Source organism: Puma concolor, chromosome C2, assembly GCF_028749965.1.
Source record: "Puma concolor isolate L17-30 chromosome C2, mPumCon1.1.hap2, whole genome shotgun sequence".
In the NCBI taxonomy this organism is placed as follows: Eukaryota; Metazoa; Chordata; class Mammalia; order Carnivora; family Felidae; genus Puma; species Puma concolor.
The window spans coordinates 46,172,368-46,198,288 of record NC_141675.1 but is presented as its reverse complement, the minus strand read 5'-3'; the positions used below and the strand labels follow the sequence as shown (position 1 = coordinate 46,198,288).

The window sequence follows — 25,921 nt, the reverse complement described above, 5'->3', positions numbered from 1 at the left end:
TGCAATCATGGACATTAAAGAAATATGAATTTAAAACTATTCTACATAAAAAGAAAAATCACAAAATTAACATTCAAGGAAAACCACTAACTTTTGAAGAAGCAAAGAGAAAGGGATAAGAAATTTCAGAGACAGGTTTTACACTGTAAAATTCATGCATTCTTTGTTAATCATTTTTTGCCTAAAGGGAAACTATTTATTTATGGACATACTGTATACCTCCTACCTCCAATTTTTCCCCGACTTAAGTACAGTAGGTAATAATTGAGATACACAATATCATTCCTGGGAAAATCAAACACTCTGAGTTGGCCACCAGTCCCCACGTGCTCTGTGCATAGCTGTATCATCATGTTTCCTTGAATGAAAAATATCCCATTCTCTCCCACCAAACTAAAATGCCCTATTTTTGTTTTTCCTGAGAATAATGCTAGAAACATTATGTCAAACATTCTGTCAATTTGTAGAAATAGTTGAATGTGTTGAATAAAGAATGAATAAGGAAAGCTCTTCAGTAATTTGAAAGACTTTACAAATGCTAACCAAGGGCCATAATGTGGGAATAAGCAAGGATACTAAAGACGAAGATTTAGTAAGTTTCTTAAAGTTGGCAGGGTAGTTTTGCTGCATCAAATCAAGAACAGACTATGCATTGTATCATCCAAACAAGGACAGGCCAGGACAAGGGGTACAGAGTGGAACCATGCTTGGCAAATCAGGAAATATGGTCACCTTAGTTACACGTAATCCATTTATCTGTTATTTTCTGAAAACTTTCTAAGATTTATTTTTAAGCAGTTTTTAGCATGGTGTCTGGCATATAGTAACAGCTCAATAAATACTATTGAGAAAATCTAAGACTCAATTTAGTTTATCTGTTAACCAAGAGTTCTAGAAGTAAACTGGGATTTATATTTCAGCATATATTAGTTTACCAAGTGCTTTCCAATTGCCCCATATTTTTTAGCACAATCTTTTATTTCGAAAATTCAGTTTTAATTATTAGCATCTATCATTCTAATGATTACTTCTTGTTACCTGCATCAATATCTGAAAACTAGCTCCATTTCTCCCTCTTGATTTATTCTGTCTAACTTAAACAATCAAAGGTAACATTAACTTCATATTTTTGCAAAGGATAATTCAAGAGGCTGGTTTTTGACCGAATATTTGTGCCTAGCCAGCTGCCATTTGCCTTTGAGCACATTACTGGAAAAGAAAATAAGACATGTTTGTGCCCCTGTTCAAGCCCCCATGGCTCAGATACCCAACTTACATGTGCTAAAGGAATAAACCACAATTAACTGGGAAGTTCTGATAATCACATACACTCAACGGTACATTGCTCTCTGAGAAAAATTCCTACGTGTGGTCTCTCAAGTTCATTTCTATGCATTTTGCTTCACGCTTGCTTCTACAGAAGAAACGTAAATCCAACGCATTTTACAAAAAAAAAAACCCACTTTCTAAAAGCTTCTTAAAAAGCTGTGCTATTCAATAGTAACTAATTTTCCTGGCCTTTATAAGAACAACTCTCTCTTCCTGCTTTATTTGTAACTAGACAAGAGAACTATCTGAACTCAAAGAGGTGTTGACTCAAAGTCCTTTCACATAATTTGAAATGATTTGCATAACTTGAAATAAATGCATCCAGTAACTTTAAAGTTCTTGGTAAATCATCATTTTCATTCTTCTGGGTCTTGTTCTCTTCATTTAGCAATTACTCCCCCTTAGTCAACTGAACAAATGTGAAGACCTCTTTCGGAAAGAGTTGGTTAATCCTACAATAGGCAGACAGTAAGCATTACAATCAGCAGCATCTCAGGAGCAGGGATTTTTCTATTCACTCAGTTCACTAGCAATGATTTGAAATCCCTACTTAGTAACTTTTCAAGGGTGTTTCAGTGTCTCAGAGAGACAAGTTGTACCTGAAAAACCACAGCCAGATTTTGTGACTTTCTGATAATGCTGATTGAAGGATAATAAGTCAGTGGGTAATGTTTTGTGAGTCACCTAGCAAAAAGGGTTTTATTTGTTAGTACTAGTTTGGAAGATACTGAGTAATGGTGCCCAAGGCTAAAACAACACATGGTGTGAACCAGAAATTATGGTCATAACATCACACTGGTGTATTTTGATTACAGACAATAGACACAGAGAAAATTCTATAATTACAAGAGGTCCAGTTGACCAGTTATGCTTGATTCTTTTATAACGCTTTCATATAAAATTAAAGTTGGTTGGGAATCAACTAACAGTAACATTAATGGCTGGAACAAACTGAATCATTCTAAAATAAACACCTCACACAATAATGAACTTTTACAATATATTCTATTAATATGCCCATAAATGATGAATATATGATTGGTTTAGTATATACATTCATGACATTCTTAACCCTGGAGAATGTTAAAGGAAAATAAGAATGGTGAAAAGGACAGCATAGATATATATACACATTTCCATTATTTTGAATGAAAGCATAGAACCTGTTGACTTTAATACTTGACAAACATTTGGTGTCAAAAAAAGTAAAATCAATGATTGATGCAAATTTTCTTTTATCCAAATTACATGATCATCTGAACAAAATGCCCAACAGCAAACATAAGCTATCTCCAAAATATTTTTAATTTGATAAAGTTTAATTCAAGTTTTTTCAATAAAAACCTCACCTGTTCTCTGTATACCACAAAGCGTCAAGAAAAATTGACAGAAAAACTGATTCTTTTCAGAAATCTCCAAACTTTGCTGAATAGCTATGAAAGAAATTGCCTATATAACAAGTATTTAATAACCTAAATATTTTCAGAGTTTGAATATGCATTACAGACATTTTCACCAACGTATAGAAAATGTTACCCATTAAAATTGGCAGTGAAACAAGTTGACTTACATTCACATCTGAGATGTGTGCTCTTTTTTATTCTAATGCTTCTTGGGTTTATGTTGTGGGTTGGCTACCTGATACAGAAACCTATAAGTAATTTAATGCAAAACATGCATTCTTAGCTAGCCCAGGCAAAGCAGCAGAGGTGAATGTCTTATGACATGCATGCACAAGACCTGTGCTCGAAAAAACACCTTCTCCGCACCGGAAAGAAAATAGAGATGATGCGTTCTGTTGAGAATTTCAGAATAGCCAGTGGGTGGGATGTGATGAGAAGGGTATGTTTCATAACCACAGTTTTCATTATCTTGCACTGGCCTATGAATCAGCATGCCATGCGTTCCTCTGCTAATGATGTGAATTACCACAAAGGGAAGCAAGAGCTCAGGAAAAGATGCGTTCAAAACTGTAACTGAGATGAAGGTGCACGAACTGGTCTATGTTCCCAAGCCCAGGTCATGAATGTCCATTGGTGTCTAAACCGTACACATAAATGATGAAAATCATGAGGCAATCAAAGGAGAAAACTTTCAGAAATAAATCCCATTAAATCAAACAGGGCCGATGCATTCATGATTCTGTGTTACAGTCTCAAACATAAACCAAGTGAATAACAGTGAAATGAAGACTGTAATTTTTACCAACTATAGAGGAATAACCCACTTCTCACTTTGATGTTCAAAGAGTAATGCTACAAAAGTTTACTTAAAAAAAAAAAAAAAAGAAAGAAAAAGAAAAAGGAATGACAGCGGGGGTGTTACCATTATGTTGTCAAAGTCTTCCAGAAGGGAGACAGCAGAGTTACAGAAGTCCTACAGAAAGGGGACAGCAAGAAAACGGCAGACAATACAGATAAGATTTTTTTTAGCCTAGTGATGTATGTAGCCACAATACATATGTAACAGTTCATTTTAAAACAATGTTTCAGGGAGTCAAGACTTAAAAACCCAGGCCCTGCAGAGGCTTTATTAATTCATACACCAAACACTGTACTATAGACTGGACATAAATGGTAATATTCATATAATGGAAGAGCACAACCCAGAGGTTAAATGCAGACATAAAAGAAGCAGAGGAGCTATCAGACAGACACTTACGGTAACTAAGGGATGTTGGAACTCCACTGGGAGCAAAAGGGGTGCCAGAGTCCTTCCTAGCCTACAGTCAGTGGGAAAGCTCAGAACATGTGGGGCACATTAAACGCAAAAAACATTAAGTGAACAAGTCAGTGGGGTCATACATTGGTGGAGGATGAAATTAGCTCCATCCTCAGGAAGCACAAATGAAAACTGGGCATTATGTCAATCACTCATTCAATCAACCAAATCAGACAACAAATATTTACAGGGCCACCAGTGTTTACAAAGGAAGAGGGAACCTGGTTTAGAAAAACATCTGATTGGGGCGCCTGGGTGGCGCAGTCGGTTAAAGCGTCCGACTTCAGCCAGGTCACGATCTGGCGGTCCGTGAGTTCGAGCCCCGCGTCGGGCTCTGGGCTGATGGCTCAGAGCCTGGAGCCTGTTTCCGATTCTGTGTCTCCCTCTCTCTCTGCCCCTCCCCCGTTCATGCTCTGTCTCTCTCTGTCCCAAAAATAAATAAACGTTGAAAAAAAATTAAAAAAAAAAAAAGAAAAACATCTGATTTGTTTCCCCAAAAACATTGGGGAAAATTCCTATTTCTCAGGAAAATAATTCACTTGTTTAGCCACTTTTATAAACGGAGTACAAGTGACATTTGTCTAAGATGTTAAACATTTTCTGCCCGCTGAGTTTTAGAGATAAGGCAAAGGATTACCAACCCTAATAGGAAAAAGTATTTTATTATACTAAGGACTAAAAACTATAGGAAAAATTCCCCAAGGAAGTATCTCTTCTCACTATTTTAGGCGTAGGTATATAATTCATGGCATCTGTACATTTGTATTTGGATCCGACGACCATTCTATTAATCGTCCACTCTCATCACCCCCTAATCTTGTCTCCTCTCTCCTAATAATCAAGCTGTGTACACTATTTTCTAAACTATAGGGACCCAATCATAATTTCAGCAAATAAAATGCACATCTTCCTCATCATTCAAAAAAAACGGAGAAATGCCAGATATTAATAACCAAAGCACCCACTTCCCTGGATGTGGTCGTTTTCCATCCAAGGAACAAAATAATAGGGCTCAGGACATATTTACTAGTTCAGGGGTTTACTCTGAAGTTCATTTTTGCCATTGAGATGTGTTTAAATTATCCACTCTAGGAGAATGCATTAAAGGTAATTACTACAACTAACGATTGTTTCAATAAGGCTATTCTGCCTACCTTTAGCAAATAAGAATAAAAGTATTGTGAAATGCGCTTATATTATCAGGAAAATTACAGAAGGGAAACCTTGACTAGTTAATAGAGTTAAAAAAAAAAAAAAGATGCCTAAATTCACAGATAATTGGGATATACAAATTTAAATGTCATAATGTGGTACTGTTTCACCTGCTCTGAATGAGAAAGTTACAATCTGACAACATCAAGGGTTGGGGGAAGATATGAAGAAAGGAGAAAACTCATTTATAACTGAGGAGAATCATCACCACATTGGAAATCGAACCAGCATTTCCACTTGGAAGCACATACCCTAGCTCTCTCCGTATGTGCAGAAGAAACGTAAAATATGTAACATAATAGGGGTGCCTGGGTGGCTCTGCGGTTAAGCGTCCGGCTTCGTCTCAGGGCATGATCTCAGGGTCCGTGAGTTGGAGCCCTGCATCAGGCTCTGTGGTGACAGCTCTGAGCCTGGAACCTGCTTCAGATTCTGTGTCTCCCTCTCTCTCTGCCCCTCCCCCGCTCTCGCTCTGTCTCCGCTCTCTCAAAAATAAAGATGAAAAAAAAATTTTTTTTAATGTAACATAATAGTAATATAGAATTAGCAGTAAGAAAAAAATTGAAAATAAATGATCATCAACAGGAGAATGGACAAACATTAGATCAATATCCATAATGGACTAGCATCAACCAAGACAAATGAATAAAACTACATGTGACAAGCAGATATTCAAAACTGGTCGAAATAAAAAGTTTTAAAACAATACAATAATATATGTGTGAAACCATCATACTAAGTTTCAATTCCGAAAGTAATATATGTTTATGTTGATGGTTGCAAAAATATACAGAAACATAAAAACACTGATGAGAAAGAAAAGCACTAAATTTACGAGAGTGATTACCTCTTTATAGGAAAAAAGGGAAACCAGGGTACACACACTGTTTTATTTTTATTTTCTTAGATGATCTAGAGCAAATATGAGCGGAATTTTTCAGGATTATTCAGTAAAGCTAGGTAGTAAATCCATTAGTGTTTGTTCTATTTTCTATTCTTGTATGTTTGAAATATACCACTAGAGAGGGAGGGAGGGAGAGAATAAAGGAAGGACTCAGAAATTCCAAGGTGATGCCACATCCCTAGGGTAGGAGATCAATTACCATATAAAGGGTGGTCATTCAACTTAAATGGGTTTCATCAATCCAAGAGGCAAGTTTTCAGGGTGTTACAAATTCACTTTTGCCAGGGAGCTCACTGCTCTGGGAGGCTCTGACTCAGTCATTGTTCTTTTAGTAAGTGATCTAATTCCTTCACTTAGATACACATTGATGGCACCTGCCCTGTGGTTAATAATGTAATGTTCTTAAAGTAACCACTAGCTCTAACTGGGCACACCATTTCTGTCCTCTGTCAGAAATCTTCCTCTTCAATGTCATCAATATCCATATGATTATCTGTAGCCTATCACCAATTGCCTTCTTCCAAATTTGTCTCAGCCAATTTAAACTACATATATTGTCTTTCTTTAAATAAAGACAGTTAATCAAGAAAGCTACATGTATTGTCTTCCTTAAGATAAGTTGGCTGGTGTTGAGTATTACAAAGAACAACAAAGGGGTTTTGTGCACTAAAATGGGGAAATTAGGATAAAGCTATACCACAAATCAAGGCAAACAATTAAGTCCTTTCCATGGACCAAAACTTAAGGATGCCCTCCAAAAGACCCTTCCCTAGAATATTGATACAGTGGGGGTGAGGAAAGCAAGTTCCTCCTGTCAGAAGAAAAATATTGGCTCTAAAAAAGAGACTGGAAAACAATTTAAGCAGCATTTTGCATTATTTTCACCAATATTTTAGATTTTGTGATGCTTCCCATAGGATATGTAGAAAATATAACAGCGATATTTTTAACACTACAGTTGGAATTATCCCCTCGAAAGTTTGTATTACAAAATTAGACAGTAAAAATATACCACTTTAAGAAACCAAAATGGCTATGTGGAAAAGTAAACAACATTCCTTCTTACTGGCCTCTTCCATGGGCAGCCACTGAGCACCAGTCTTATTAGGGACAATTAATATGATGATACAAGTAAAGCACTGGATGTGCTCTTAATTCTCTTTTCATCTGTTTTTAGGAAAATAAAGATTTTTATGTGATAGAGATGTCCTTTGAAATAATACATCCATAAAATGATACTAACAAAACAGCAACAACAAGTATGACAGCTAACATTTTTTGAGCACTTACTATGAGCCGGCCACTGTTGTAAAGGGCTGTTACATGTATTAAAACATTAATTTCACAAGAACTCTGTAACGTAAATACTGCATTGGCTCCACTGTATAGATGAGGCTCTGAGGCACAAAAGGGCAACACAATCACGGCACTGAGTCCCATTTAGATAAGGGACATCAAGTAAGGGATGGGAAGCAGATCACTTTTATTTTCCTGGATGAAGACTAACTAAAAACAATGAAAGCAAGTTTCCTTGCCAACATATCTTTATGCATACTGATAGGTAGTAAAGCTCTAAGAAAATACACTCAATTACAACCATTACACCAGATAATGTGATTAAAAAGACTTAACAATATCCATGCTATTTAAGCATTTGTTTTCTGGACACTATACCAATGTCTTAATACGTTCTTTAGGAAATATAAGAATGATCCATAACAGAAACTTCCATGACCAACTGAGGCTGATATTCAGTTTCTGCAGTGGACACAGAGTTAATTTATAATGGAACTGAAGTTTTCTTGTGCACCATCTAAGGCTGGATGACTCCTATATATATCACCTTGTTTCCATTAAGATGGGAAGAGGCAAAGAGGGTTCCATAAGGTATGAGACATATCCAGAATCCAGGAATTTACATCCTGTCATGCCCCAGCTAGGTTTTCAGAAGAACCACAGTAGAGATCACTGCTGGAAGCAGATTCTGGAAGCACTAGAAGGATGGCTGAGAGGAGTTTGTGGATTAAAATCAGACTGCTAAGGATTAAGGCTACTAGGAAGCTCTAGGATCCTGGAAATAGTTTCCCAAAACATACATTCGTTTGATAAGCCTTTCATAAATTTCTACCCTCCGCTCACTACCATGTAAACATGATACAGAGTATAAGACCTGATGTCTGAAATTCTCCAACATGTTTGTTACACTTAAGTTAATGGATTCCCAGAATTAAAGAATTGCTAAGGATAAGAAGATCAATGATTTCTATTTCACAAGAGAAAAAGATATCACAAGTGCTTATGTAGCTAGAGAGAATCACATTATGTGTAGGCATTTAACTGGGTCCTGGCCAAAATGAGAATGAACATTTCTCCATCATTTCTTATCACGAAGGACATAAGTGAGTACTTATTAGAAAAACAACTGCATCCAGAACCATACATTAAAACAATTTATCAACATCACAAATATTCCAAATCATTCTGCTCTTATTCTAGTTTTTTAAGGATTACCACAGAATTTTTTTCTGCCACAATACCAGATTTAACTAGAATCCAGGTATATTAATAGTTTGTACATGAAAGGAGAGGAACTAACATTTCCTCGGGACCTCCTAGGTACAGGCACTCTGACAAATGCTACGTATAATCTCACTGACTTTGTGTAGGACCATTCAACCATACCACTGCACCATGCATGTATGTCTCTTCCTTAAAAAAAAAATGTTATTTCCCCTCAAATATCTAACACTTGAAGAATGGTAAAACAAAAAGGGTAACAGGAAGGGCGGGTGGCTTAGTCGGTTAAGCGTCCGACTTCGGCTCAGGTCATGATCTTACGATTTGTGGGTTTGACCCAACGTTGGGCTCTCTGCTATCAGCACAGAGCCTGCTTTGGATCCTCTGTCTCCCTGTCTATTCCTTTCTCCCCCTCAAAAATAAACAATCATTAAGAAATATTAAAAAAAAATAATAAAAGAGTAACAAGAAAAAGAAAAAAAAGGGGAAAAAAGGAGTTAGCAAAAAGAATCAGAAAAAGAGGAGTGCCTGGGTGGCTAAGTCGGATAAGTGTCTGACTCGATTTCAGCTCAGGTCATGATCTCACGGTTTATGAGTCAAGCCCTGCATCAGGCTCTGTGCTGACAGTGCGGAGCCTGCTTTGAATTCTCTCCCTTTCTCTCCATCCTTCCCTGACTCATGCTCTCACTCTCTCTCTCTCTCCATAAAAAGAAACAAAAAGTAGACATAAAAAAATAAACTTATTGGAAGGCAAGTTTTACTTAGTTGTACATTAAATTAAAAGGGAACTGAATTCATGCTGTGGGGATGGTTACTCAATGTACAGCAAGTTTTTTGTATAATCTTGACAAGGACTTGAAACAATACTATATTTTTGTTCATCCCCAAGAATAGCTAAAATCCTACTGAGGTTTTTAATGGCTCACGTTTTAAAATTGCTGCTTATTTAAACAAAATAACTATTTCTTGATATCCAATCCTCATCATTTCTGTGTAAGAAGCAACTCAGGCCCCTTACCTAACACCCAGGGAGTTTGAGCAATTGCTAGAGGTCTGAAAGAGAAAAGCATGCAGTGACTGGGCTTTGCATCCCCATACAATTGAACTAGTTTCGTCTTCCCTGTCCTTATAATATAGGTAAAAAACAAAACCATTTTTAAGAATATATAACTAACCCTCCCACCCTCAAACGCCCAAATCACTAAGTGGATGGACTGACTGCAAAAATGTCCTAAGTTATATAATGGACACATGCCTAGAAAGTTATCCAAAATACAAAGAATATTTGTAGAAGCATTAAAATTTCTTGCTCATCTGAAAGTTTTATGGTTTCTTTTAAAGCAGGATACACATGCAGATTGGCTACTTCCTTTGAGGTTCAAGAAAGTACCTAAATCACAGCGTTGTTGTGGGTTATTGTGGGATCTAAGATAACTAACACATTTAAAGGGCTTAGAAATGTTTTGGCAAATAGTAAGTGCTCTACTGGTGTTAGCTGCTATTATCATCATCACTAATATTTTTTAGCAAAATTGCAAAGTACTAAAAGTATGTAGAAACTGGCTTAAAAAAAAAAGTCCCAATTTCACCTCCTTTTCTATTTTATTTATTTGTACAGACGTGTGGGCTTCATGAGCCAATAACTATGCTGTGTATGATGGCCACCATTGTCTTGTAAAACAATCACTGTCATCTCAAAAGTTAAAGACAATTGAGTTAGAAGGCATAAAAACAGCAGTATGAATTCAAGAATGAAATTGAAGGTATCTATACACTGACTATTATTTGTACTATATTCTTTGCTATAGGTCTTACTATTAAGCACATACTGAACGTAGAATCTATGCAGGGAACTACAGGGAGAAACCTAAGAACCATCAGGATTTTAGAGATACAACTTCAGGGTAATAAATCTACTAAAAATACATGAAAGTAAAGCTCGAAGGAGTACAGAATATGGTGCTAATTATAGGGAAAGAGGGCTCAGCGAGGGTCACTACAAGGATGAAAAACCTGCTGCTTCTAAGTGACTAGAAAGTCATCAGCCCTTGTTTTTGTTCTAAAGGCATACTTTTAATGAACTTAAGATACTTCCAAAGTTCTCATCTGATCAGTGATAATAGCAAAATACACGGGAGGAAAAGTATTTACAAGCCTGGAGGAGAGGCAAGCCTGCACTCATATACGATTTCGGGGATACACAGGCAGGAGGGATATGCCACATACCCCACACTCATCCCCAACTAGAGGCGCTACCAAAACACAGAGGACTCCATTGCTGGATCTGGACAAACCTGCTGGAAAGGTCGAGCCTGGGCTTGCCGGAGAAGCCGCTGCTGCTGCTGCTGCTGCAGAAGCTTCATCTGTATCAGCTGCTGCTGCGATGTGATGGCGTGGAGGGGCGGCGGCTGCATCATGGCCCCCGAGCGCCGCTGCAGCATGTTGGACAGAGCTTGTTTGGTATTCGTTGGGACGAAGGAGCCCGTGGGGTCCAATCTAGAACCACCTACCAAAGCAACCAGAAAGAAGGGTTCTCTGTGCATGTTAATACAACACTTCTTCCTTGTTTTATCAAAACACAGGAACCTTACCTTCTAAGCCTTTGTGAGCAAATGGAAAATAAGGCCCGCCTCACCCCACATAAATATTAAAGGTCTGTGGAGAACTGCACAATTTCCAAATGATGGGGAGGAGTGATGTAGGAGTGAATTATAGTATTTCAGTGACTTCATAGAAGCCCCACTTCAGTTGATAACCTGAAATCCCTGAAACAGACTCAAGGGTGTAATTTTGGAACCAAGTGGGTTTTAAACCCTGCAAGGCCTTCAGGAACACATTACCTGCATAAAGTGTACCGCCTTCATGGTATATTTTGCCAGGCGTCCTAAGTCAGTCATAGAAACTCTTTTGTAATCTCAAATAAATTTAAAGCTCATGATATTTAAGTTTTGTGACGATAGCAAAATGAAAATGCCCCTTTTGTAGAAGAGACGCAAGAAATACTTTGAAAACTTGAAAGGCTTGGAAACTTCAAACACCATGACTCAAAGACAAAACACATCTTTTTTGAAGGACAGAAATCAAACAAGAAATGTTATTTGTAGAGATCCTTGAGAAACCAAAGGAAATCCTCAACATATTTGCATATATAATTTGTCAAATGCCTTTCAGAGTTTGGGAAAAAAATTTTCAACATTTGCTGGCTTAAAACTAGGTGCCAATCCTTCATTTACCAGATTTTATATACTTTACTATATGTGTAAGAAAACCTCTATATAAATATCTCCCAAGAGATGTGTTATCTTTTTTCTTTTAAACAAGTTGTATGGTGAAAGAAACATTGTAAAGCTATTCACTTGAAAAACCCACATTCTTTTAAAGACACAAACCCACAGCCAGCAGCATGGTTTATGAAGTCATTCAGCAGCATTTGAAGCACATTTGGAAAAAAGAGGAAAGTCAACTCAGGTAACATACGGCAAGGTAAATTTTATTGAAGAACTGGAACTATACTAATACGTAAAAACTTAATGAGCTCATTTTACAGATAAAGGAAACTCTAAGGACCAGACTACATTTCACGTTGTTTGAATTTTCCTAACGTTTCTATAATTTTGTACCTTTGAGCCAACTAAAGAAATAAAGTAACTATCCCTGAAGCCCTCTGCATATTCCTAATTACTTTTCTCACCTTCTTTCTCTCACCAAATGTTAACATTTCCTTATAACTTTACCAAACCGGCATGTATACATGACAAAGAAAGACAAATTGTAGAAGGGCGAGTGGCTGGGTATATGTCTGCACGTGTATACTGAGGGGGCATAATTCTTTGCATTTTAACTATATATTAATGAAAAGCATACTGTACATACTCTTCTGTAACTTCATAGGACTCATATTTTATTTTTTTTTTTAATTTTTTTTTTCAACGTTTATTTATTTTTGGGACAGAGAGAGAGAGAGCATGAATGGGGGAGGGGGCAGAGAGACAGGGAGACACAGAATCGGAAACAGGCTCCAGGCTCTGAGCCATCAGCCCAGAGCCTGACGCGGGGCTCGAACTCACAGACCACGAGATCGTGACCTGGCTGAAGTCGGACGCTTAACCGACTGCGCCACCCAGGCGCCCCAGGACTCATATTTAAAAAAAAAATCACACATATAAAATCCCTATGTGTCTTCATTTTCCTTAATATTTTTTCTTACACATCCTTAAAACTCACCTAATACCTAAGGTTCCTTAACTTATAAACCCTGCTTATAGTATTCTAAGGGAAAGAGAGTATATGTCATTATGAAACAGTGAACCTTTAATTCACACAGCCCTGGTGTTTAAAAATGCTACAAATTCACAAGAACCTTAGAACTGAAAAAATAAAGTTCAAAAGAGAGAACATGCATTATTTTCCACATTTATTATTGTCTAGTTCGCTCTTTGTGGTCTACATTCATTCACTCAAGAACCAATTTTTAAGAGCTTACTAAAAGCCAGAGGCTGCTTTAAGTTCTCAGGAGACTACAGTAACCTTAACAGAAAAAATGCCTGCCCTACCAGAGCTTACATTCTGAAAAGGACAGATAATAAACCAGTAAGTAAGTAAAATATATAGTGTATAACCAAATGCTAATGCCACGGGGAAATAGAAAGCAGAGGGAAACAGGGTTCAGGGAAGGGCTGTGGCTTACCATTTAAAACAGAGCGGTCAGTGGAAGCCCAGTGAGAAAATGGTATCTGACCAAACCCATAGGAGGGAGGCAGTGAGCCATGTAAAATACTTAAGGATGAGCACTACAGGCACAGGAGCCAGCAGGTGCAAAAGCCCTGAGGTAGGAATATGTTAAGATCTTTTACTGAGCATGTTTGCTGGGTTAGATCATCTTCTGTGTGCTACATTTTCAAAAGTTTACTTTAGGGGCTCCTGGGTGGTTCAGTTGGTTAAACGTCCAACTCCGGCTCAGGTCATGATCTCGCATATCGGTTTGTGGGTTCGAGTCCTGCATTGGGCTCTGTGTGGACAGCTCAGAGCCTGAGGCCTGCTTCAGATTCTGTGTCTCCCTCTATGTCCCTCCCCCACTCACACTATGTCTCTCTCTCTCAAAAATAAACGTTAAAAACAATTTTAAGTTATACTCTGTGTGTATGTGTATGATATAAACCTTATTTCATCACTCAAAGAAGAATGAACATTTTTATCCATTTTCTTTACTATAGTCTCTTACCACCCCAAACAGAGTCTGGAACATTATGAAGTTCAGTAAATTTTGTTGAATAAATAATTGAATCCCCTACCCTATGAGGGTATATATTAGCATATCCATTTTACAGATAATCAAGCTGATGCACAGAGAAACCAAAACCCAATGTTATACAGTAGGAGAGTGGTAGAACCAGACTTGAACCTAGATGTATAACTTCCAGACCAGCCCTCTGAACCACTAATTTAGATGGCGAAATATGGATTCTCCCATGAGCCAAGAATAAAAAAATGTCTTTCCTAGGCCTCAAATGTCATACTTTAATTACAGTAAAAATCATAACATGCAGAGTAAGACCTCAAAATAAGCTACTCTGTTGAAACAAGCAAATTTTCTTTTAGAAAGAAAATTAAATTCAGTTCTAAGAGATTTTTTTATTTAGGACATGTTCATTTCAGATATAAAATATACTTGGGCTGGAATTAAAGCAATACTAAAATTAGAGAGATGGTAGTTTTCCTTGTTTGATAACTCAGTCTACTTGCTGAACTAAATTTCTGAGATCCTTCATGGTATAAGCAATTTACAATTCATCACATGAGAAAATAAAGATGCTTCACAATATTGACTAATTACTTAAAACACTGGTAAGAATTTTATCTCATCAAAACATACACAAATTTCACAACATACAACTCTTATCAACTTTTTATCGGATATTGTACATTTTCATCAGTAGCTAATTTCCTTCTAACACTGAATGAAAATTCCCAACTCAGTACATAAACTAGTAATTAAAACCTTATTTTAACACTTGAGGAACACCCCCAAATTGGGCACATATTGGATTACTACTGTATACGCTCAGGTATTGTTTGATTCTTAGAATATATTCATCTATGCGACAATCAAAAATATATTAAAAGAAACATTAAAAAAATAAAATAAAACACCTTCATATTATTAGAAGAAAAACCACTCCGAGCAGAGAGGATTACAGAAACGTCAACGGAGTACTCAGTTATGGCATCTTCTAAGTTTTACAGAGATTTCCGGTTAAACCCCAAGCTACTTCATGTCTCAGAGGGACCCGACTGCACTCTCTCTTCACATACCTGGAGTAAGAGATTGGTTCTGAAGAAAAAAACCCGGCTGCTGGGGCTGACCCATGAGGTTATAGCCCCATAAGGTGGACTGCGGATGGTGCATCATCTGGGAGGAAATGGGTGAGTAGTTAGGAGGCACTCGGTATATGTTGCTCTGTGGATACTCCTTCAAAATAAAGAGAAAAGATAATAACAATAAAGTTATTTAACTCCACAAACTATAGGTAATTAATGCAAATTCCTCCTATCACATTCTTCAAGCCAGCTTCTATCCCAGTGAGCAAGGCTGTTTTTTATAGAGGTGAAGACACAAGGCAAGAGTGTCAACATATTCTTTTGCAAGACACTCATTTGGGTAAAAACTTTAGAATAAGAAAGTACTTGGCTTCGACCCCTAAATCCCCACAGGGTGGCCTGTGCAGAGGTCTATGTCCGGAAGTGCATCTTTGACATGTTGAACTTCCTGGCATCCTAGCACCTGATGCTCCCTGAGGGAGACCACCCGGGATGAGGAAGAGGATGAGGTGCAGCTCAGATCAACCAGACATGCTGCCAGCCTGGAGCTGCCCGTGGCCATGCACTCAAGAAGACATCCAAAGAGGCTGTGTGGATGTCTACAGATATGCCATCCATGGGACGGGCCTATTTTTTAAACAAAACTTCGATGCCGACGGGATGGTCATTGAGTACACTGGTACTGTCATTCATTCTGTGCTGACAAGCAGAAGTTTTATGATGGGAAGGGTATTAGGTGCTACATGTTCTCTATAGATGGCTTTGACACGGTGGAGGCCACAAGGCATGGCAATGCTGCCACTTCATCAACCACTTAGGTGAGCCCAACTGCCCCTCCCAAGTGATCCAGGCGGAGGGCCAGGAACACATCAACATCTTTGCCCTGCCCTGCATCCTGTGTGCTGAGGAACTCACCTATGGCTACAAATTCCCCGTTGCGGATGCCAGCAACAAATTGCCCTAAGACGATGGCACCAAGCACTTCTGTCGGTTCCTTAACTAAAGCCCCAAGGCTGCCCACCACACCCCCTGCTTCCATCTTGCCCCTAGTCTGGGGCTCCCTAGTCCCCTGCAGAACATGTCACCAGAACTATTATGTTCGGGGTGGGTATGGGCATGCAGGTGGCAAACACCGTGCCTCTACCCCTCTAGCCTACCCAGTAATCGCTCCCTTGCTTCCCTGGGGACCCAGGATGTAGGTATTGTAGCAAGTTTCCTAAACACCTTTTTGTCTATGCACTTTTTTTATTTAAACCCCCTATAGTAAAGTTTGTCAATGTTTGGCAGAAAAAAATGTACTTGGCTTCAGTGGGGGGAAGATGGAAAAGGATCACTTCTGAAGTTTGTTTTTAAAATACTAAAAGCACGTCAATATTGACCACTGCCCACAGGTGAAAGAACATCTTCAGATGCTCATTCTCCAGATCATTTCATCTTAGGTCATTTTAGGAATCTTTCTCGATATGCTGGGTCTGGATGAGAATGAGGCCATAAAGACGCACAATACTTCAGGACCAGTCCCTGGCCTAGATGGTATCTTATTTCCACTATTCAAGCCAGTACACAAATGAAGCAGACTCTCTGCCATCTGCCTGCTTCCCATTTCCTGCACTTGGGCTTTGTCTTCCTTATGGGACATGCAAAGTCTCTAAGGATCACACCTGAATGTCCCAGTTACCTACCCACCCCGCTTCTTTCCATGTAGCCCTAAAGGATAAAGGAAAAACAAAACCTCAGATCCCTGAAATACAACCCACTAGAAAGGGACAGTTTCAGAAGTAGTATGGGAGGAAGGGATATTACCAGGGCTCACTTGGAAAATGAGAGGAATTTTCAGGCTTTTAAGAGGGTGTTATTCTGAAAATAACAGAAACTTATCCATGTAGACTAACAGCCTAGGAGTCCAGATTCTGGGGAGTGGCAGTCTGGACCTTATTAAGCACCTCTTCAAGACAAAGGAATATTGGTAGGAAGAATATTGGTAGAAGGTATGAGAAGAGGGCACTACCATTCAATGGTATCCAAAAGCGATGGTCGTCTTCCCTAGAAAAATGTTAATCACCAAGCTATCAGCTAGGAAAAGATACGTTGTGGTTCTGATATAGGTAAGTGATAATTATTAGACATGATAATTATTAGACATAATTATTAGACATAACCCTAACCCTATTAGATAATTATTAGACATACAATTATGATTATATCTTCCACGGTACAACAAGAATACCCTTGCATTATGTAGAAAAATGTTGTAAATTCTCTCTCAAGTATTTTCTAGGTGAATTAATTGTAAAGATACCTTACACATTCACTCTATAAATGTTATAAAATTATTCCCAAATTGCCATCTCAATGATTTCTGTTGTTTTCAAGAAAATGTTGGTAGAGGTAGGGAAGACTAATAGGAAAACAAGGAACAGGACTTTTTAAAATTGTGTTCATCTTTTATAAAGTCTGAAAATCTGTGAAAGAGGTAAAATATATAGGAAGTTAAGGTGAAATAGTAAAATATGAAATCTCAGAAACATCCTATTGGATATATTAGATGGAATGTTAGCTAGGGAAATGCAAATAGTTTTCCATATTAATCTACTACCATTATCAAGTGCTCAAAATACGGTAAGTATTTTCGACATGTCTTATAATAAAAATATGTAAGATGATGAGCTTTTACGGGTCTAAACAATTCAAGTTTCAAATGTGAGAAACGATGAGGCACTGAAATATTAATTAAATACTACTCACAATGGAAGCCCAAACTTAAAATAGTGAAAAGTAGAGAAGGAAAAAAATCACAAGCTATAATCCTGTCCTCTGTGACAAGTCACTATTCATGTGCCATTCTATTAATTAAAATAGAGCTTTGTGAAGATTACAACTGTTACAAGAAGGATGATAATGCTCTTCATAATGTTTCTAGGAAAAGAATCTGGGCACTATTAAATCTCTCACTAGATGCCAATGAGCCAAAGACCTCCCTACTTCTCACACTCACGTCAACTCTTGAGCTTGATTTCGTCTTGCGCTTCCTTCCTTTTGTTTTCTTCTCTTCATCTGTTGCGGTTTTTCCCTGATCTGACAGCTCAGCTGATTTCCGCTCTGGTTCCTGAGAGATGGGAGATGTGGGCTCCTCCTCTTCCTCCTCGGGAGGCAGGGGCAGCGGTTCGAGGTAGTAACTTCGGGGCTTGGGCATGGGGTGTGTGTGATACAACAGCAGGTGATGCTGCTCCTCGTACTTGATCACCTTTCGGTCCACTCGGACAGTCCCGAACCAGGCCCAAGACAGAGGAGCTGGGTTCTTCTGACCCTCAAACAAATCCCATGGGGACACCTTCTGCTTTGTAGACACCTGAAGACCCTGTGGTGAAATAATGCTCTGTGAACACACGTTCAGATCTTTCCCTGACCGAGAGCCCAAGCTTGCTTAGGACAAGGATACACAGAATATTCTGGCTGGCTGCATGCCTTAGAGAACCCTAGCATACAGCACATGGGGAAACACATTGATTCAGGGTTACAAGGCTACATCACTGGAAAGCTGCAGCTAGAATTCAGACCTTTAAAGTCAGTTCTGTGGTTCTTTATACATGTGATGCTCAACACCACGTGGTTGAGTATATATTACTGCAAATTGGTATTTTTCGGTGTACCTGGTGGCTCAGTCAGTTGAGCATCTAACTTGACTTCAGCTCAGGTCATGATTTCCCGGTTCGTGAGTTCACGAGATTTTTTGGATTCTCTCTCCATTTCTTCTCTCTCTCTGCCCCTCCCCCACTCACACGCATGCGCTCTCTCTCTCTCAAAAATAAACTTAATATGAATGAATGAATGAATGAATGAATGAATAAACAAATAAAATGGTGCTTTTCATTTAGTATTTTTTGCTGCTGTTGTTTTTCAGGAAAAAATATTTTCTAAAAAATACTGCAATATTGATCTTACTGTATTGAATTATAATCAGTTACAAGCATTTGCAATTTATTTTGTTGTTTTTAAGATAAAGCAAAACTTGAGAGTCAAGTTATTGTCAACCTCTACTTGGGCTCAAATTTACTTCAATCCAAACATGTATGGACTTGATTCAATACAGGAATCTTCCATGTACTTAATAAGCCAGTTTCTGAATAGTTAGGGAATATTCTTACAGACATAACTTGTGACAACAGGTACAAATAAAGTCCCTTCAATACAAGATTACCTCTAATGAGTTAACAAGAGGAGATGTTACTATGCTTCTGAAAACAAAGGTTTCTTATTTTTAACATTAATTGGTGATGTCTCTTGTACTTTCCCTGGGATACCAACTTGAAAATATTTTTCCTCAGAATAACCACAAAAATAACTACTCAGGCATTCCACAAGATACGAATGCTCCTGTTCTTATCTACGTGGATGGATTTATGCAAAATGAAGGCTCATTTATCATGTATAAATGGACTGTTTCCTAATACTTGCCTAGAGTTTAGACCTCTTTCCTAGGTGCAAAGACCATATATCCTAATGGGTTCAAGATGTCTCACCACTAGAGAGCCCAATGACACTGCAAAATCAACATGCCCACAATGCTAGCTTTTTCCATCTCTACAACCATACTGGTAGAAGTACTCTAGTTACTGTGAATTAATTAAGTATTGCCTTTCTCCTAGGAACCACACTCCTTCATACCTTTGCAAAAACTCTTCCATTGGCCTGTACCAGACTGTTCCCTACTTCCTAGCTAACTCTTAATCTTTCAAAATAATTCAACGCTCAGTTTTCCTGGAGACCCTATTCTGACTACCTACTCCTTATCTGAGTGTGATGGCTCCTTCTCAGGGTCCCCTAACACTGTGTACCACATGGTAATTGTCTATCCACTTCTGCTTAAGGGCAGGAGCTCTGTCTTTCATATCTGTGATTTCACAAATTTGTGGTTGCTCAATGTTCATTGAAAGAATAACTGATCACTCTTCTTGTGTTTAAGGGAAACTTGTTTAATAGCATACATAAAACAAGTGTTTGTTAAAATATTGTTTAATTGATGAGAAAATTAAGTAACATTACTCTAAAAATATTTTTTACTCAAAATAGCTTACAACATAAAGACTTTATCAATCAATTTTTTCTTATCTATATATATACATTGTTTCCAATTCTAAACTGAAAGGAAAGGCTTGATCTCATGACCATGAGATCCTGGCCTGAGTGGAAATCAAGAGTCGGATGCTCAACCCACTGAGTCACCCAGGCACCCCCTGCCTTTTTTTTTTTTCTCTTTTCTTTTTTCTTTTAAACACTAACCTTTCACTTAGTTTTCCCTTGGTGGCTTCAGAAATTCACATAAAGTTTTTTTTAATTTTTTTTAATGTTTATTTATTTTTGAGAGAGAGACAGAATTCGAGTGGGTTGGGGGCAGAGAGAGAGGGAGACACAGAATCCAAAGCAGGCTCCAGCCTCTGAGCTGTCAGCACAGAGCCCGACGCAGGGATCGAACTCACTAGATGGCAGATCACGACCTGAGCTGAAGTCGGACACTCAACCAACTGAGCCACCAGGTGCCCCTCACATAAAGTTTTAAACAAAGATCTATATAATAATGTCCATGACCAATGCATTTAAAGGATAAGAAAATACTTAAAAAAAAAAATCAAGAAACTGTAAAATTGAGATATTTCATATACCCTTTGGGAAAATAAGAAAAAATATATATAAGAAACAAACATTTACTCTTGCCTGTTTTTTATCTATGGAGTCGAATCCAGCAATTTTGTTTCCCTTTGTGTCAATCAAGGAACCCATAGGTTCACAAGTAATGACATCACATGTCTGTTTTGGCAAAGGTAGCAACTGTCGAACTTTGTCAATACTTTCTGATCTCTTGTCTCCTAGCTCTTTCTAAAAAACAAACAAACAAAAAAAAAAAACAAAAAGAGACAAGTGGGACAGAAATTACAATGAAGGCAAAAGTTAGCAAGAAGGAAGTTTCTCTCTGAAACATTTCCTTTTTTATGACAAGACTGTTCTTTAACCTTGAACATGGTCGATTATGCAGCTTTCAATTAGAGTAGTGAGTATGTTTCATTTCTTCTATTTAAGTAGAAAATAGAACACACATAATGGAACCCTGGTTACACAACAAACATCACAGTGCTGAAGTGACAAAAATCCAGGGTAGTATTTGCCATCAGAAGGCAGAAGCAGCAGCACAGAACACATGCTCCAATCCAGGGTCAGACCTCAAGATACTCACTGGTTATTTTACTGGTAAGGTCGGCAGATATATTGATCTTTCTCTGCACCATTTGTTTACAGTTTATTTCAAAAATTGTGTTAGCGGTTAGTCAAATGAATTGGGTTTAGAAATATCAGTGCAAATGGTTATTTTTCAATTAGAGGCACCAGTCCAAGCATGGATTTATCTTAAATCCAACGGCGGCATTTTTCTTATATATTTGACTTACATTTCTAAAGTTCCTTAAAAAGTTAAACATTTTGTGAATATAATTTAAGAAATACCTTCAAGCTATATGCTTTTGAGTACCAGCAAGCTGAGGTGAGACAAATAGCAAAATAATCACATAATTTTAACTGAATGCAATAAATAACATCTAATTTAACACATAATAAATTAAGATAAAATGCAGTAAATAACAAATGCATAAACTATTTGAGATCATGATATATAAGCAGGTCATAAGCTTACCTTCAGTTTCTTTACTAAATTCATGTATGCACGTTTGTTCTCTTCAGATCCCCCGGGGGATGCATTTGATAGGTCTGAGGCTAATGTTCCATTGATTAACACACCCAGCATGTCAAGAACTGTTGTGAATAATTCACTAAGAGTGGGAAGAAATAATTATTTTCACTATAAAGTAAAAGCCAAATACTCTTAACGAAGGAGCATTTTTATTTAAGGCACAGAGCTTTTGATGGTACCTAGAGAATAAGATGTGGCACAATTTGTAGTCACTATTGCAAAGCTTCTACCATGCACGTGTACAGAATAGTAAATTTGAAATAAGAACATACTTGTTAGTGTGCATGTCAACAGTTCCAGAAGTTATGATCTGAAGCAGGAGGAGGGCCCAGTCTGTTGTCCACTGGGTGCTCCTCTGCACCGTGTCAAACATTCCTCCTACCTAGCACAAAAAAATACAACAAAACTTTATTACAAATGCCATCCCCATCACTTTATGCAGCCAATTTTGATTTTTTTTTTTAAAAAACAAACACACTCCGCTTTATGGATTAACGTGTCTTCTCTCTTACCTAGCTACCTATTTCTCACTCTTTATGATTCTTTCAGCATAGGAATTTGGTCATTGAAAAAAAGGGGAGGGAAGAGGAGAGGAGGAACGTGAGTGTGGGCAGGAGGCCAATAAGAATCAAATAATAGGGAAATTACTTTTCTTTTAATCCTAACCTTTTGTGATACCTGGTTTTATGACATAAAATTAGTTAAATCTGAATAGGTCAAAATCAGGTAAGTTGATTATCTACACTTGATGCTGTTAAATTACTATTGGATCTAAGTCTGTTGTCATAACAACACTTGCAAATATCCAGTAACACAGAAGAACTGACAAGCAGGGGCTCGGCTGGGCCCCCAGGTCTACGCATTCATGTGTGGAAATTAAGTTTAAAAACAACTGCCAAAAATCAGGCAATCCTTCCTCCAGAGTAGCCTTCATTCAGGCTTGTCCAGTGGGAAAAGAGAAATTCAAAGAAATGTGCAATGTGTCTGTAAATGTCTATAAAACCTCCCTGTTGAATTTGTTTTTATGATCAATGTGATGGAAAGTTTGCCAAAAATTCAACTTAAGGCACATTTTTACATGATCTTCAAATGAGTGTAATAAAAGCTAATTCCTCTCAATTTAGTAGCCTTCTCAGACCTCCTCAGAGCACCAACTGACAAGAAGGAGCAATTCCCGGGGGGCAGGAGGGTGCAGAAAGCAAACCAATGCCCAAAATGCCTATTGCTCTCTAGAAGCCAGCCCAGACAGGAAGGTCAGCAGCCAGGAGAACAGTGCGCGTGAAAGGCAGGGAAGTTATGGCAGAGAGAGAGAACCAATAGTGGAAGGTCTCACCTTGTGAGAAGACCATGACCACAGAAGAAGTGGAAAGCTAGAGTTATTTTCACATTTAGTTAAGTGGAACAGAGAGAAAATACTAGAAAAATGCCCCTTACCAAATTTAGGCGAAGTTGCAATGCTTCATGCATCATCTGCCGTGCTTTTATGTCATCCTGGTATCGTTCTTCTCTCCAATTACTTAAAATCTAAGTCAGTAAATTAACAAAAAAACAAAACTTATTTTCCCTATGAAAATTGATTTTTTTTTCTCATATTGAAAGTTACATTGTGCTTCTTACTGTCAAGAATAACTTCTGAGTTTAAAAAATTAATTAAAAAAGCTAAGTAAAATTTTAACTTTCCTTCCCTTCTTCCACACAGACAGAAATGGAGCTATTTCTTGTTCAATGCCTTTCTAGATGGAAGAAGAAAACTCTTATCAATTTACAATTCTGTTAGGAAGTCTTAGAAAAAGCTTTAAAGGATTATGAAGTTAAAAACTAACAAAAATAAAGATACTTAAAATGCTATTTCATTGATTTTGTAAAGTACTGGATAGACAAAATTACACTTTATATCAGTCCTGTGTTCTATTTCTAGGGACGTGCTATGACATTTAACAAGGGTCCTATTTTCATGTTATATTGAAGGGGGGGCTTGCTATCTTACAGACTTATCTATACAGTGTATCTTCCTTGATAAAGGCAGTGTATAGTATTTTGAAAAATATGACATCTTTGATGTCAGTCCAGTGATGTACTGCTTTTCACTAAGTCAGACTACTGTTAAAAAGGGAAGGACTGCTTAGGAAAGGGAAGCCACAAGTGGCAACACCCTAGAATCAGATGGCAAGAGCAAAGCCCTTTCTCCGACTGGGATGCTCTGAAATACATTAACTACAGAGAATCATCTTAAGAGTTTAAATGAGTCACGTGCAGAAGTAACCCTGCCCAACACATATAAGGACACGGCGTGGTGAGGGGACAGCATTCCTCGAATCTCATCACAATGGAGTCCTCTCCCAAACCTGACCTGACGGTGCAAGGCAGGGACATAAAGCTGTATGACAGCATACATTCTGGGAACAGGACAAATAAAATTAAGTCAAATGTAACAAGCTGTATGAACCAGGGCAAGGGGATACAAAATGACCGTGGTCCTTTTTTTGGCGAGTGATCAGGGACAGCCTCCATGAGGAGGGGACACCTGAGCAGAGACCTGAGGAAGCAAGGGAGCCGACCCTGATAACATCTGGGAGGAAAGCCCTCCATGCAAGGCGAAGAAAAGATGCAAAGGCGCTGCAAGGATAATCTGCCTGGCAAGTTGCAATGACAGTAATGGGGTCAGTGTAAACAGTGGAGGCATGACTGGTAGGAAACAAGGCAGAAGTGGGAGCCAGGGCCAAATCACCATAGGCCCTTATAAGCCCAGACCGAATATTTATCCTAGGTACAGTAAGAAACATTGGAGCATCTTGGGCACCAGACTAATACATGATTTACATTTTAGAAGGATCACTCCACTGCTGTACAAAGGACAGATCTCTCATCTCCAAAGGGGAGAAAATGATGATAGGACCAAATGAGTTAAGTGTCCTTATTCATGCTCATCTACTATCATTCGAGAGAAAGACATGATGTCCTAGAGACACAGGGCCACAGGAAGTCTCCATTTGGCTTTGTAGCAGGATAAAACATCCCACATGACCAGTCTATCTACTTTGTTCAATTCCACCCATTACGATTTCTAGTGTGATCACCTGGTTTCTTTGAAGGACACAAAATGCAAGTGGCCCAAAGAGTGACCAGGAGCACTGTGGTTGGTAGAAAGCCAAAAGTCAAATTTTTCATAAAAAGAATCATCATGCCTTATTTATAAATGAGCTTCTTTACATTTAACTGGCATTGGCCTGGCTCTGGCAAGAAAACAAAATTGAGTTTCTGAACCGACAGAACTCAAGCCAAGAGTCTCCAGGGAGGCAGGGGCCCAGCTAGAGAACCTGGATAGAGGTTCCTCTGGGTTACGGCCATGCCTGCAACACACACTGCCCCAGGACCTCTCCCACAGGGCGGGGGCAGGAGAAAAGCAGGTATGTCAGAGTTGTATGCAATGCACTAAATATTGTCTTTATAGTACACATTCATCCAAGGCATAATTAATATTATAAAGTTGTTAATTTTACAGTAACTAGAATGCCAAACAGCAGAATAGGGTGTGGATTGTGATGCCTTGCCTCTAATCAAAACACGTTGTATTCTTATTAGTTTAATCTCAGTATTTCAAAGAAAAACAAATTAATGCCATTAGACAAGTACTTGACTGGCTTAATAATTCCAGTATACTTTACCTGATTAACCTGATTCTGAAGAGATGTTAGGAGGCCTTCCCGTTGTTCATCTTGTCCCTTAAGGCAGGTAAGGACCAGTGAGAGGAAAGGTTGTTGACTCAAAAGAGACATACTACAAAGGAAGTAGTAAGAACAGATCTAGTTAGAAAGAATGGATTACCTCCTGTGCAACATCTATCTCTTGCCCTTGAATTACTGGCTCTTATTTACTTTATTATAAGAAAAGGGAAGAGAGTAGGAAATAGCCAAACCCTACTTGAAAAGTTAAATCATATCTCTACTAATAAGATCAAAAGCCACTGTGATGCATCTAAACAATTTAACATGCTCTAGCCCTGGAAGGCATTCCCAAACTAGCATAAATTCACACTGCAGGAGCATGTTGGGAGAGTGCAGGCAGAAGAGAGTTTGTATTTTACAATAGTTGGCTGAATTAAAAGGCAAATATCTGCATGAGTATCACTTTACATACAGCATATGAGGAAAAATTAAACATTTCTGTCAAACAAAACTGTTATC

At 38.2% G+C, this 25,921-nt stretch overlaps 2 protein-coding genes across 4 annotated transcripts in view; one reads left to right on the top strand and one right to left on the bottom strand.

The window, feature by feature from the left end:
- The window catches only part of MED12L (mediator complex subunit 12L), a 340,943-nt gene that overhangs the window by 28,546 nt on the left and 286,476 nt on the right, over positions 1–25,921 (bottom strand). Inside the window, exons 34-42 of the mRNA XM_086674526.1 lie at positions 25,403–25,514; positions 23,172–23,261; positions 22,010–22,119; positions 21,681–21,816; positions 20,711–20,872; positions 17,994–18,356; positions 14,993–15,149; positions 10,975–11,186; positions 3,655–3,705 (exon numbers count right to left, since the gene is read on the bottom strand). Coding sequence (XP_086530652.1) covers positions 3,655–3,705; positions 10,975–11,186; positions 14,993–15,149; positions 17,994–18,356; positions 20,711–20,872; positions 21,681–21,816; positions 22,010–22,119; positions 23,172–23,261; positions 25,403–25,514 — 1,393 coding nt within the window. The remainder of the gene's footprint in view (positions 1–3,654; positions 3,706–10,974; positions 11,187–14,992; positions 15,150–17,993; positions 18,357–20,710; positions 20,873–21,680; positions 21,817–22,009; positions 22,120–23,171; positions 23,262–25,402; positions 25,515–25,921) is intronic.
- P2RY12 (purinergic receptor P2Y12) overlaps positions 21,137–25,921 on the top strand; it is a 46,755-nt gene continuing 41,970 nt past the window's right edge. For 2 of the 3 annotated variants that reach the window (XM_086674533.1, XM_086674531.1), the window contains exon 1: positions 21,137–21,241. The gene's annotated coding sequence lies outside the window, so the exon portion shown is untranslated. The remainder of the gene's footprint in view (positions 21,242–25,921) is intronic. The other variant, XM_086674535.1, reaches the window with a different exon arrangement.